The sequence below is a fragment of the Sorex fumeus genome, unplaced genomic scaffold (assembly GCF_029834395.1).
Source record: "Sorex fumeus unplaced genomic scaffold, SorFum_2.1 ptg000128l, whole genome shotgun sequence".
In the NCBI taxonomy this organism is placed as follows: Eukaryota; Metazoa; Chordata; class Mammalia; order Eulipotyphla; family Soricidae; genus Sorex; species Sorex fumeus.
The window spans coordinates 58,592,794-58,605,884 of record NW_026606185.1 but is presented as its reverse complement, the minus strand read 5'-3'; the positions used below and the strand labels follow the sequence as shown (position 1 = coordinate 58,605,884).

The 13,091-nt window shown below is 42.3% G+C and overlaps 1 protein-coding gene across 1 annotated transcript in view; it reads right to left on the bottom strand.

Annotated features, from left to right (window-relative positions):
- WDR7 (WD repeat domain 7) overlaps positions 1–13,091 on the bottom strand; it is a 352,939-nt gene that overhangs the window by 88,107 nt on the left and 251,741 nt on the right. The window contains exons 23-25 of the mRNA XM_056137959.1: positions 11,038–11,155; positions 8,285–8,434; positions 6,731–6,813 (exon numbers count right to left, since the gene is read on the bottom strand). Of these exons, the coding sequence (XP_055993934.1) occupies positions 6,731–6,813; positions 8,285–8,434; positions 11,038–11,155 (351 nt within the window). The remainder of the gene's footprint in view (positions 1–6,730; positions 6,814–8,284; positions 8,435–11,037; positions 11,156–13,091) is intronic.

Below are 13,091 nucleotides of genomic sequence, written 5' to 3'. Positions count from 1 at the left end.
ACAAAGAAATTATTATGATTAGCTTGGCTTAGAGAAAATACAAGCTAGAGAAGTAGGACTGTATTATTCTTCCATGTAGGTTATATGCTCTTCCTATGACCAGAATCTGTCTGATACTAAACAAAATAAACTACATAGGTGAGGTTACTGGAATACTGTGAAATAACCAGTCACTGCTGTCACTCCAGTGTATTTCCCAGTCTTACGATGAGCAAATACTTTCCATTTTTAAATATTCAGTGACTTCAAGCCACTGATGTCAGTCTTTAACTGAATTAACAACTTTAGATATAAAAATGACCTTGATAACCCTGCCTGCCTAAATTTTATATGATATTTTTGGAAGTACTTATTTTTTTAAAAACAAATCCGTAAATGATATGATACTGAAGCTTTTTATAGGCATAAACAACTTTCAAATATATTATGTATTTTAAAATATATATTTGGGTTTTACATGATTATTAAGATGAAGAACCCCACAGGAATCTAACACTCTCTGAATACTTAGATTTTCAGCATTCTGCTGGGTACTTTAATACCATCTCATTTAATGGAATATAACTAAAGTTTTCTATTTTTTCTTTTTAAAAACAGTTTTCTATATCAGTCATAGCAACTGGACATTGCTATATGCAGCAAGGTTAGTCTAAGCAAACATCCACAGCCAAGTTTTAAAAAGTATAAAGGTAAGATAAAGATTTTATTTTTAATTTTGCATGACTGGACCACAGATATTCATGTCATCGGCTTCAACTGGAATTTTATGTTTAGTGAAAGGCATTTATTTATAAATAGAGGGCTCATAAGTGCTGTAAGGCACCTAGTTCGACGGCATGGACATGGCAGATATTCAATAAAACAATTTTAACTTCTGTTGATAAGTTGATATCTTTGTTATTGTTCATTTATCAACCTAGTACAAATCGTCAATAGGTAGTGTGGCATCGACCGGCACAACTTTGGAGATCCCAGAGAAACTTCTAGTTCTCTAAAGTCCTCCATAATTTATGGTCTGTTCCTACTCACAGTTAGCATCACCTAAAACCTTATATTACTAACACTGGAAAGAAAGAGAGAGAGAGAGAGACAGACAGAGACAGAGAGAGAAGAAAGGAAAGAGGAGAGACAGAGAGAGAGACAGACAGACAGAGAGAGAGAGAGAGAGAGAGAGAGAGAGAGAGAGAGAGAGAGAGAGAGAACTGAAATCAAAATGAAAAGCCAGCAAACAGTTTGGGGAAAGGATGGTTGAGAATATAGAGAATATTTTTCTTTCCTGATTCTTCCCAACCCATGCCTGCTCCCAGGAAGGTAAGCCTCAATTAGAAATCTTTATTTAGATTTTGGAGTTGATCCTGGAGGACCAGCCCACAGGGGAAGCGGCTTACCATAGGTATGCAGCAGCCTGCATTTGGTCCCCTCTGAAAACGTTCTTTACCTTAGGAACAGTTTCTTGTGACCAGGCAGGCTGACATGGCTCTCTAGGACATAAGAACCCCCCACCTTTACCCTGCTGGCCTGTTGTTCTTTTCTTTCCCATCATCATGTCTCTTGACTTACTGGTCCCATGAGCGGTAGTAGAACTGAACCTTTGGGGTCACATGCCGAATCCTGTTTCCATGTTTATGGGATGACTTGAATCCATGGACCTGCCTATGTCATAGGCTCGACCACTCACAATTTAATAAGTGGCAGTCAACAACAGCATGAATAAAACCTGACATTTCATAAGATTATGTCTTATCAACTACGTTCTGGCAAAACAAGTGTACGCTTGTGTTGAAAATTTGTGGACTCCTCTGCAAAATATGCATGTACAAAATATTCTGTAGTAGGGTAGGAGAGATAGTATAGGAGCTAAGGTATTTGCCGTGCTGCTTCTCCAACACTACATATGGTCACAAACACATACAAACACACGCACACATATATATGTATATTCCTGTATTCATATACATGCACAAATGTCATATGTAAATATATTCAACTCACATATATAAATATATATGTTCATATATTCATATATATGTATATTCATATATATTCAGGCAGAGCCTGGCAAGCTACCCATGGAGTATTTGATATGCCCAAAACAATAAAAATAACAGGTCTCATTCCCCTGACCCTGAAAGAGCCTCCAATATGGCAGTGTTGGGAAAGACAAGTAAGGAGAGGCTGCTAAAATGTGGGACAAATGGAGATGTTACTGGCGCCCACTCGAGTAAATCGATGAACAACAGGATGACAGTGATACAGTGATATGTATATATATAAGTACAGGAATGTGTATGAATGTATCAGATGAACAGATATAGTAGGATGACCAATTATTTTCATTTGGCATTTAAAGCCTTTATTCTGGCATTAGGCTAGATTTCCATCCTCAGCCTGCATTTACCAAACTCAGTAGATACTACTATTCCACTAGACATTTGCTGGCACATTGGAGATGGCATAAGCCGGTGTGTAAGCCCACCCGCTCCAGTGGCCACCACACTCCTATTAGCAGCAACCCCAACCTCTGCAGAGCGCAGCCCTCATCTTCTTTGGCAGCCACTGGTACAGTGAAAGCACTTTTCCCAACACTGATACTTGCCTGGCTTCACATTTGTGTGGCCGTCTCGGACTCCCCGCCCTAGACCAAGGACTGTCTTTATTGCTTAGAGCTGAACTTTTTTTTCCGACAGCAGCACCTATCACGGAGTCCCCGGACCAGACCCCCTATTCCCTGTGGTTATCCAAGTCTTCAATCCCCAGGGCCCAGCTTAGCACTCAAACCACAGCAGGCATTCAAGAAATGCCATGAAATTAATAAAATCCAACTGCTTTCTACCAAGCCAGGAAACAAATGATACTGAGAAGTCAGTCTGGAGCTAAGTGTCTTCAGCATTCCAGCGGAATCCTAAGCCCCCAGTGATGAGACAGGAGCAGGCAAGCGCAAGAGGACAGGCAGCAAAGCGAAAATAGTTGAAGGACCCAGAGTTGCGGGAAGGAGGCTGGCCTTCAGCACAGGGAGCAGAGGGACCCTTTAAATGGAGCAATTTCCTCCCAGGAGCCCCAGGAGACCTATTTCCCAGCAGTGGCCAGTGCCAGAGGGAACAAAGCTTATGCAGTCAGCTAAGTCACAATGAAACTCTGCCTTACCTCCAGCAAGCGACACACAACGGGCACTTTCACTTAGACATGTCCACAGAGAAAAATCAACTAGACAGAAGGGCTACATAAAGTCTTATCAGCATTTTTTTTTTTTTGCTCAACAGAGAAACATATTCATTTATTTTACAAAAAGAACAAAACCTGAATTGTGTGGGGGGAAATGACTGCATTCTAGCAAGCCTAAACTTTATCTCTGTATACATGTAGACAAGCATGTAATCTTTTTCTCACCTGTGTTTTTGTTTTAGCCCCTAGAAACTGAGAAATGAAGAGATGAGGCTATGAAGGTGACTAAATGTGGAATATGACAAGGGGAAGGTTCACAAGCATAATTCATTCAGCAACCATGGGTGGAAATACAGAGGAAATACTGATGCATCTCATATAAATATTGCCGCACTCAGGAAATCTGGAGTCTGACGAAAATTTTCCACTACAGTGGGCTCTAGAGAACTACTACTTGCAAAATTCGGAAGGAGGGTGTTAAACCTACCTTCAAAAGATAAATATTATGTAACAATGACAGCCTGTTTGCTTCATTTTCTACAAAAACAATGATCTTTAACAGATTTAAATCTATGTTTACTGACAACAAGGTAAAAATTTTTTACAAAATATCCCTTAAGCAATGAATACTTTGAAAACAAAAAATGACTTTAAAAGAAAAAGAGACACAATATTGCATTTTGGCACTAATTTTTTTTTATAACAATTCAAGATTGTTTTTGAAAGTTTTAAGGGCTCTTGACTTCCCCTACTGTTTTGTTTTCTTTTTTTTTTTTCCAAGATTTTTGTTTAGAAGGCTTCTACACTGTGGGGCAATATGAAAATGTGAGCTTTTATTATATTAAGTATACAAGTTATAGTCACATATCCCAAAGAACACAATACCATCAATTTTTCTCAGGTAGATTGGTCTGGGCTGAGAACTCTGGGGCCTTCTAAGAATGGGGGCGGACACATTCCACTTTCTGTAGCAGACTGAAGGTACACCTGATACCCTCTACCTTAGAAACCGCCCAGCTCCACATCTGAACCTCATCAAACTGCCAAGCCACTAAGTGGTTCCAGATCTATATAGCTCCTAGACTGTGCAGCCACATATGTGGCTGCATGACACCTAAACATTTCAAAGTATTCTCAGCCAAGTAGGAACACAGCAAATCTGATGCAAAAGTTGCTGAAATAGACTATGGATCAAACATGATGGCTGCTTAGTGCCTGTATTGCAAACCATAACACCCAAAAGGAGAGAGAAAGAGGGAATGTGTCTGTCACAGTGGCAGAGGGAGGGAGAGGGTGGGGGTGGCAGAAGGGACACTGGGAACATTGGTGGTGAAGAAAGGGCACTGGTGGAGGGATGGGTACTCAAAAATTTTTTGATTGAAACGTAATCACGAAAATTTGTAAGTCTGTAACTGTATTTCATAGTGATTTGTTAAAAAATAAAAAAAAGAAAAAAAGAATTTTCACACACACAAAAAAATCATACAAAAAAAAAAAGTTGCACAGGAGCTCACCAACCCAATGTTCCAAAGAACAACCAGCAGGCTACAACCAGCACCAACCCACACAACAGATCCTCAACAATGACTTTAGTAATATCATTATGAGGTATAACAATAATCATAAATTGACTTTTATTGATTTAAGTTTTGCTAATTCTATTTTCCTTTGTGTTGTAACAAGCAATATGAAGTAAATCAGTTTGTGCCTGGAAGGGGGCCAGGCTGGCAGGTGGTGGGCGGAAAACTAGGGACACTGGTGGAGGGAAGGGCAGAGTGCTGCTGGAATTGGCATTTAATGCCTGAAACAACTGTATTATAAACAACTTAGTAAATCATTGTGTTATGATAGCACTGAAGCTTTGTCCTCCTGTTCATCGATTTGCTCAAGCGGGCACCAGTAACGTCTCCATTGTGAGACTTGTTGTTATTGTTTTTAGCATATCGAATACGTCACAGGTAGTTTGCCAGGCTTTGCCACGCAGGCGGGATACTCTCAGTAGCTTGCCAGGCTCTACTAGAGGGACAGAGGAATCGAACCAGGGTCGGCTGCATGCAAGGCAAAAGCCCTACCCACTGTGCTATCGCTCCAGCCCTATGTTATGATAAAATTTTGTTTTTACATAAAGAATACAAATTACTGCTGAAAAGGTGGCATAAATGTTTCTAGGGACACTCCTTCACTGTTGGTGGGAATGTCGACTGGTTCAGCCCTTCTGGAAAACAGTATGGACGATTCTCAAAAAATTAGAAATTGAGCTCCCATTTGACCCAGCAATATCACTCCTGGGAATATATCCCAGAGAGACAAAAATGTATAGTCGAAGTGACATCTGCACTTGTTTGTTCATTGCAGCACTCTTTACAATAGCCAGAAACTGGAAGAAACCTGAATGCCCAAGAACAGATGACTGGTTAAAGAAACTTTGGTACATCTACACAATGGAGTACTATGTAGCTGTTAGAAAAGATGAAGTCATGAAATTTACATACAAGTGGTACAATATGGAAAGTATCATGCTAAGTGAAATGAGTCAGAAAGAGAGGGATAGACATAGAAAGATTGCATTCATCTGGGGGATATAAAGTAACAAAGTATGAGATTAATACCCAAGAATAGCTGAGATCAGCACCAGGACGATTACTCCATAACTTAGAGGCCAGCCGGGTATCCTAGAGGAAAGGGCAGTTCAGATAGAGAAGGGAGCACCAAATAAAGGATGTTTGGAGGATCCTCCCAGGAGGGGAGATGCATGTCGAAAGTAGACTATGGACTGAACATGTTTGCCACTCAATGCCTCTTTTGCAGACCACAACACCCAAAAGGAGAGAGAGAACACAGGGGATTGCCCTGCCACAGAGACAGGGGGGATGGGGGGATGGAGGTGGGAGGGATATTATCCATGGTGGTGGAAAATGGGCACTGGTGGAGGGATGGGTATCTGATCATTGTATAATTGAAACCAAAGCACAAAAAATTGTAAATCTACAACTTTAAAAAAAAATAAAATAAAGGGAAAAAAAAATGTTTCTATAAACAGAAAGGTCTGTCTTCTCTGCTGAGTCAGAAATCTGCTAGGTGGTCTATCATATTTGTGCTTTTCATTCAAAGCAGCCTGAACTGTTTCAAAAGACAAGCAAATATTAACAGGATTTCAACCCATGGGGACGGACAGTATAATGGGTATGGCCTTCTACGTGTCCAACCTTGGGTTCAATCCCCAGCATCCCATATAGTATCTTGAGCTCTTCCAGGAATAATTCCTGAGTGCAGAGCAGGGAATAAACCCTGAGCATCATCAAGTGTGGCCCAAAAAAGCCAAAAAAAAAAAAAAAAAAAAAAAAAAAAGGAACGATAACACGGCAGAGCCTGGCAAGCTACCCGTGACGTACTCAATATGCCAAACACAGTAACAAGTCTCATGATGGAAACGTTACTGGGCCTGCTCGAGAAAATTGATGAACAACGGGAGGACCGTGACCAAAAAAGATAATTAATCCACCTTGATAAATCCTTTAGCACATTATTATTGAAAATGAAGCATGTGACATTCTCTTAGCCTCTTTACCTGCAGATGGCAGGGAAACATTCCTGGAGACCTTTCTTTTTAACCAGTGATCCTTCCAGGCAATACATGATGATGTCCATGACCTGCACGAAAAAGACAGAGCAACATAAATAAATCTTGAAAGAGATCAACAAGTTGCAGAGATGTTTCCGGACCCCATGCCAGGCTGTCATCCAGGGCACCCAAAGACACCGTCCAGTTAAAAATTTACCACAGCTGGATTATCCCATTCAAAATTTTTGAATTCCTGGAGCACGTGGCTCAAACTCTACACCACTGATAAACCAGGAGTAGCACACCACACTGGATGGATGTACAGTAGAAGGCAACTAATTTCAATTAAGAAATTGTAAACACAGAAGGCTTAACCTAAAACAACATATTAGTATGTTGGCATTTGCCTTGCCTGCAGCTGACCTGGGTTCAATCCCTGGCACCATGCATGCCCCCGCCCAACTGAACCAAAACAGAGACAACAAAAACAAATCTACCAGTGGAGGAGTACCCGCAGGGTCAATCTCTTCTAAAAGGGCTTAATGGCTCCATGGTGAGATATAACAATATTCACACACTTTCATCAAAGGAAATATTTTTTGATCATTTTTAGCAAATTATAACAAGAAATACAAAATAAATTACTCAGGGTCTGCTATCAGGGCAGGCTTGAGGGGTGGGTGTAAAAATTGGAAATAATGGTGGTGGGAAGGTGCAATGGTGGTGGGACTGGTGTCAAAATATTTAATGTAAAAAAAACACGAACAACTTTATAAAAATAAATTAATTTAAAAAAAGAAAGAAAATGACAGAGCTACAGTGAATTCTAAATGCTTCACTTGCCAACTTCAAATGATTAACAGAGACTTCACTTGTTCACAAAAACTTTAGATAGTTTCATTTTAATATTTACTTTAAAACACCAGTCTATTATTTGATATCAAGGCCAAGCTTTCTCGTGTATGTGTATTTACGAGAAATACATTTACTCACATATATATATGTATATGTACATACATCTACTTGTATATATATTATATGTGTATATATGTCTTTAGGAGACAACACAGAAAAAGAAAGAAACTGGTCTTGTTGACGAAAAAGGCAATCCACACCTTTGAACAAAATACTATAGCTTTTTTTCTAGTACTTTTCTATGCTTTTTTTAAATTTAAGTGCAAGCTATCAATAATCTTTAAGTATTATTCTATAGCACAGACCAACCCCATGAGAAAAGGAAATTTTGATTTGAAGTCTGGGGAGGTCCCACACCTTGCCAAGTGCTCAGGCTCTACTCCTGGTCTAGTGCTCAGAGGACCATGCAATGCCACGTATCAACCTCAGGGCTCCCGCATGCCCCCTTTGAGCCATCTCCCTTGCCCCTACATTTTGATTTGGGGATTGGGGGGTGGTTAAATAAGAACTTCAAAGAGAGAATAAAAAATTACTTCCCTTTAGGGGCCTCTTAAAGATGCTGAAATCAAGATGCTGATTTTTAAGTTTACCCTGGCATATTTCAGTGAGGCTGCAGATATAATGCTGAAGACAGGAGACTCTTACCTCCACCAGCAGGTCCACGACATCCGTGGGCATCTTTTCGATGAGAATCTCGATGACCCTCAGAATCTCCCCTTTGGCTCGCGCGAGAGCTGTGGTGTGGATGTTTTGCTGAGACTGGGTGTTGGCGGCCAGGGCCGTGTGTCTGTGCACCTGTGGGGACAGTGCCATGCTAGACATAAGGGGACACTGGGCCGAGCTTTACATCTCTAAACAGAGATGGATTTTCACTCACCAGTGCCAGAGGTGGGAAGAAAATATGTGTGTGTGTGGGAGGCGGGGGAGGGGGGACACATATCAGAGGCCAGAGAGATAGCACAGCGGGTAGGGCATTTGCCTTGCCTGCCGCTGACCTGGGTTCAATCCCTGGCACCATGTATGCCCCCGCCCAACTGAACCAAAACAGAGACAACAAAAACAAATCTACCAGTGAAGGAGTACCCGCAGGGTCAAGAAATACTTCTGGCTTAAAATTGAAAGTGTTTAGTACTGAATGTGAGTGAATATTATGAGTAAAACTTCCTTTGTTCCTGGACACTGTGAGACGGCATCTGTTTAGTTATGTGTTTGGCTGGTGGTAGGGCCGCTCGCTACAGGCTCCAGGGATCATGTCAGGAACGGGGGTGAGCCTGGGTTGGAAGTATGCAAAGCAAATGCCTTCAACTCTGTACAGACTCTTCAGCCCAAAACGTCAGCACAATAATGCCAGGGTGTTTTTAAGTGGAGACCAAAGACAGGCTGTGCATTTCACACATCTGGAGCTGGGAGGATCCCAGTGAGGGGTACCCACATGTGAAGGAGAGGATCATGGCTCACAGTAATAATACCAATGACGCTCGGATGGCCCTTCTAGAAAGAAGCCTGGGTAGCCTTCTAGGAATTCTATTATCAAGTGGGAAATTCAAGTGTACATGCCTCCGAAAATAATGAGCGCGTAAAGGAGATCAATTCAGCACCACTTCCCCATACAAACTGTAAGTGTTACAGTTCAGAGGAGAAAATATTAGCAGACCCTTGGACCAGCCATGAAGGAGTGGGCAGGGAAAGAAACAACGCTGAGGAATTCTTTCGTGTTTTATTCGAAAATGCCTAGTGATGAGGGAAGCTTGCTTTAAATGGTAAAAAAAGTAGACGATCACAGTAGAAACAAACAAAAAACCCTTCTACTCAAATGCTGGGAGAGAATAAATTCAAAGTGTACTGAGTCTAACAGCTGATTTAATAAGTACTCATCTACAACTAGGACGCTGGTGAGGTGCGTGCCGGGAGGTCGCACCCAAGTTTGCTTCCTGCCACCATCTGGTCCCCGAGGTTCTCTTTGGAAGTTCCTGAGCAACACAGGTGTGGCACTGGAAGCCTCTAGCACTGCTAGGATGACACAGCTCTCCTCAGGACCACAGGGCCAAACCCATATCACATTCTTGCATTAAACTGCCGGCTTAACTGTCCAAAATTCACTGCTGTGGGGCTATCCAGACCTGAGCATTGCTTGGGAGGGACCAGTGCTCATATATAAATATATAGACTCATATAGAAAGATGCAATTAAAGTGAAAATACAATGAATATAGACATTTGTTTACTCTCCGTTTTTGAAAGGTTTAATGATGCTGTTTAATGGCAGCACTCAGAGGACCTTGCTGATGGAGGGCTTGCTAAGTGTCCTCAATGTTACTCCCGTGTCTGTTAGCTTAGGCAGAAGCACTGAATGTGAAAACCAGGCAGCAAGATTAACACAAAGGCCTTGTCAATAAATACGTTACAGTGGACCTGCCCAGTAACACCATGCTAAGGAAATACAAGGAAAATACAATTGCCTTAGTCTCCAGATTCATTTTAGATCTGAGAGCAAAGCCCCATCGCCTTGGAGGGCCCCAGACAATCTGCTTGCATGACTTCTCTTCCTCCTTTCCAACTTCTTCCTCATCACCTGCCCACCCGCTAAGGATCCTTCTGGGGCAGATGTGGGCCTGGTAGGTTTCAGACTACCAAAGCAGACTCTTTTGCTTGGTATTTTAAATATTCATCATAGCTACAGGAAAAACAAACTCATATAGAACACAGACCACATGGACACTGAGTCTGCACATTATCCATGCTGAAATGGAACAAATCTCTTAAAAAAAATGCAAGAGAAACAAACCGCTTAGGTGCTGTTCATCCTCTCTCTTTCCTCCCACTAGTAAAGACCTATGGGGAAGATGCTATAATTGGTTCATTGTTCTTTACTAGTTTTTCAGTTAGATGTGGGCAATTAGTTAGAACACTAGGAACGTGGGAATCAATTGGCATGCAAGTCTTTATCTGTGACATGGAATAGGAAAAACAATTAGCAAGTTTATGACTTACATTTTTGTTTACAGTTGGGAGAGCCAGTTGTTAACTACGAAGTTCAGGTTTGATTACAGGGAGAGCCTTGTACTTGTAAAAGGCCAGCCCCTTTCATAGGGATTAGTCTGAAGATGCCCGCTACATTTATGATGGGAAAAGTCACTGTCAAATATTTATAACCGAATCACCTTTGAAAGCTGAAGTGAGCACCCAGCACTTTTGGCAAATGCATAGCTGTGGAATTTGGGGTGCAGGCAACTAGCCTGCGTGCCCTTCCCCCACCCTCGGCCCAATACTGAAAAATTAGCCTGCATTGTTCTCTCATAAACTGGAAGAATTCTGTTTCTGAGGACCTGGGCCCACAGCCCACACTGGCAAATCCCTCCCGTGGCAGAGAAGACGGAGCCCGGGCCCAGTTCTGCTCACCTCTCTGGCTATGGTGGTGATGAAGGCGGGTGGTCTAGCCGTGGCAATGAGCGACAGAGCGTGCCTGGCGGAGCGAGCAGAGTCAGCTGCGGGGCTCAGAGGCAGCCCCATTGTGATGCTAAACAGCGATGGGGTGGGGGGGGGGGGGAGAAAAGGGAAAAAAGAAAAGAAGCATTAGAAATATAGACTGCAAAGATTAGACACAGCTTATAATGTCAGCTCAAGGTCAATGGGAGCACTCAAACAGTTCGAACATAATGGACTGGCCACAATGAGCCGTGATTAGGAGTCGGGGTGCCTGCATCAAATACGAAATCGAATAATTAACTGTGAAGACGGAAAGCCGTGTGTGCAGCTCTCCAAAGTGTAAAAAACGCCTTGTTAACAAATTATCAAGAATTAGTGCTGAATACACACCACAGAGCTCGGAGGAGAGTGAGGACTGGTTCCTTCAAGAGGCAAGAGGTAATAATGGTATATGAGGCTCCATACAAAGATTATATTTAGGGTCGGAACTCAGTAAGGAGAGCTGTCCAAATAACTACTGAAATCACACTGACAATAACTTTTAGTTTGTATGTTATTTGAAATCTCAGCACTGTGAGTTCACCTCACACAGGAAACCCTCAGAACTAATCTCATCACCTCACTCTGCCAACAGTTCAGTTCAGGCGGGAAAGAATAGACGGTCTGAGGCTGGAGCAATAGTAGGGTGTTTGCCTTGCACACGGCTGACCCAGGTTCGATTCCCAGCATCCCATATGTCCCCAGAGCACTGCCAGGAGTAATTCCTGAGTGCAGAGCCAGGAGTAACTCTTGTGCATTGCTGGGTGTGACCCAAAAAGGAAAAAAAAAAAAGATGATCTGTAACTATGGAAGGGGCCAGAGAGATAGCTCAGTGGGCCAAGATGCATCTCTGCATGAGTCGCCAGCACTGCATGGTCCCTGGGGCATTGCAGGGAGCAAGTAGAGAGCTAGAAGTACCATAGAGGACTTCCAGGTGCGGTCCCCAAACAAAGACAAACAAGGGCATATGCCATGCACAAAAGGCGAAATCAACTGTTCCAAATGAACTTTCCAAACTGGAGTGAGAAATGCTATTCTCTCAGCTCAAACATAAAAATGATAATATGCTTCTGCTTCCAAGTTCCTGTCACATTACACAGATTGGCAGGACAATTTCTGAAGACTTTTAGTCCAGATGTGGCAAGTGCTTCTCCGTGCCACCCGCATTCTGGCATCCTGTTACTCTGTAAGAGCCAGGAAGTTTCCTCCTCTGGCTAGTTTTAATCCTGAAATCACGATAAGAAAGCATATGAAAACCTATCCTTTCCCAACTAAGTTCATGCCTGTGCCTTGTTACATTCACTAGAAATTCTCAAAACGTTTACGGGTATCTCTACACTTGATCCAAGGAACCATTATTTTATCTTCTAGCTGAAAAAAGAAAAGGTGGCACATAGACATTCCCCTCACTGTCAGAAGAAGGGTAGATTGTAGAGAATTCTGCTTATCATTCCTTACTGTCGTGCTGCTGAAGTCCTTGATAATATAACTGTTCCTGTAATTTTTTTTTCCAGACTGAGGGTAGATACAAATCAGGAACTTGGGGGCAAGGAGGCGGGCTGCTTCCTTTGATGCTTATCACTTACAAGAAAAGTGAACTGAGAGACCAATTACACACACTCAACAACAAACAGAAGGATGCACTGATGGGAATGTCACCCCCAGGAAGAGCTCTGTGTCCTGGGGACCAGGCGGACCTCAGAAGAGGTCTTCATGGGAAACAGGGGGAAAGTCAGCTCATTTCTCTTTTGCATTAAATGTACTTTAAAAAAAAAGGTAAAGGTAAAGGTAAAGGCCCTCCCGTTGATCGTCGATTTGCTCGAGCGGGCCCAGTAACGTCTCCATTTGGAGACTTTGTTGTTACTGTGTCTGGCATATCGAATACTCTCGGTAGCTTGCCGGGCTCTCCGAGAGGGGTGGAGGAATCAAACTCGGGTCAGCCATGTTGGCCGCTTGTAAGACGAACGCCCTACCCGCTGTGCTATCAC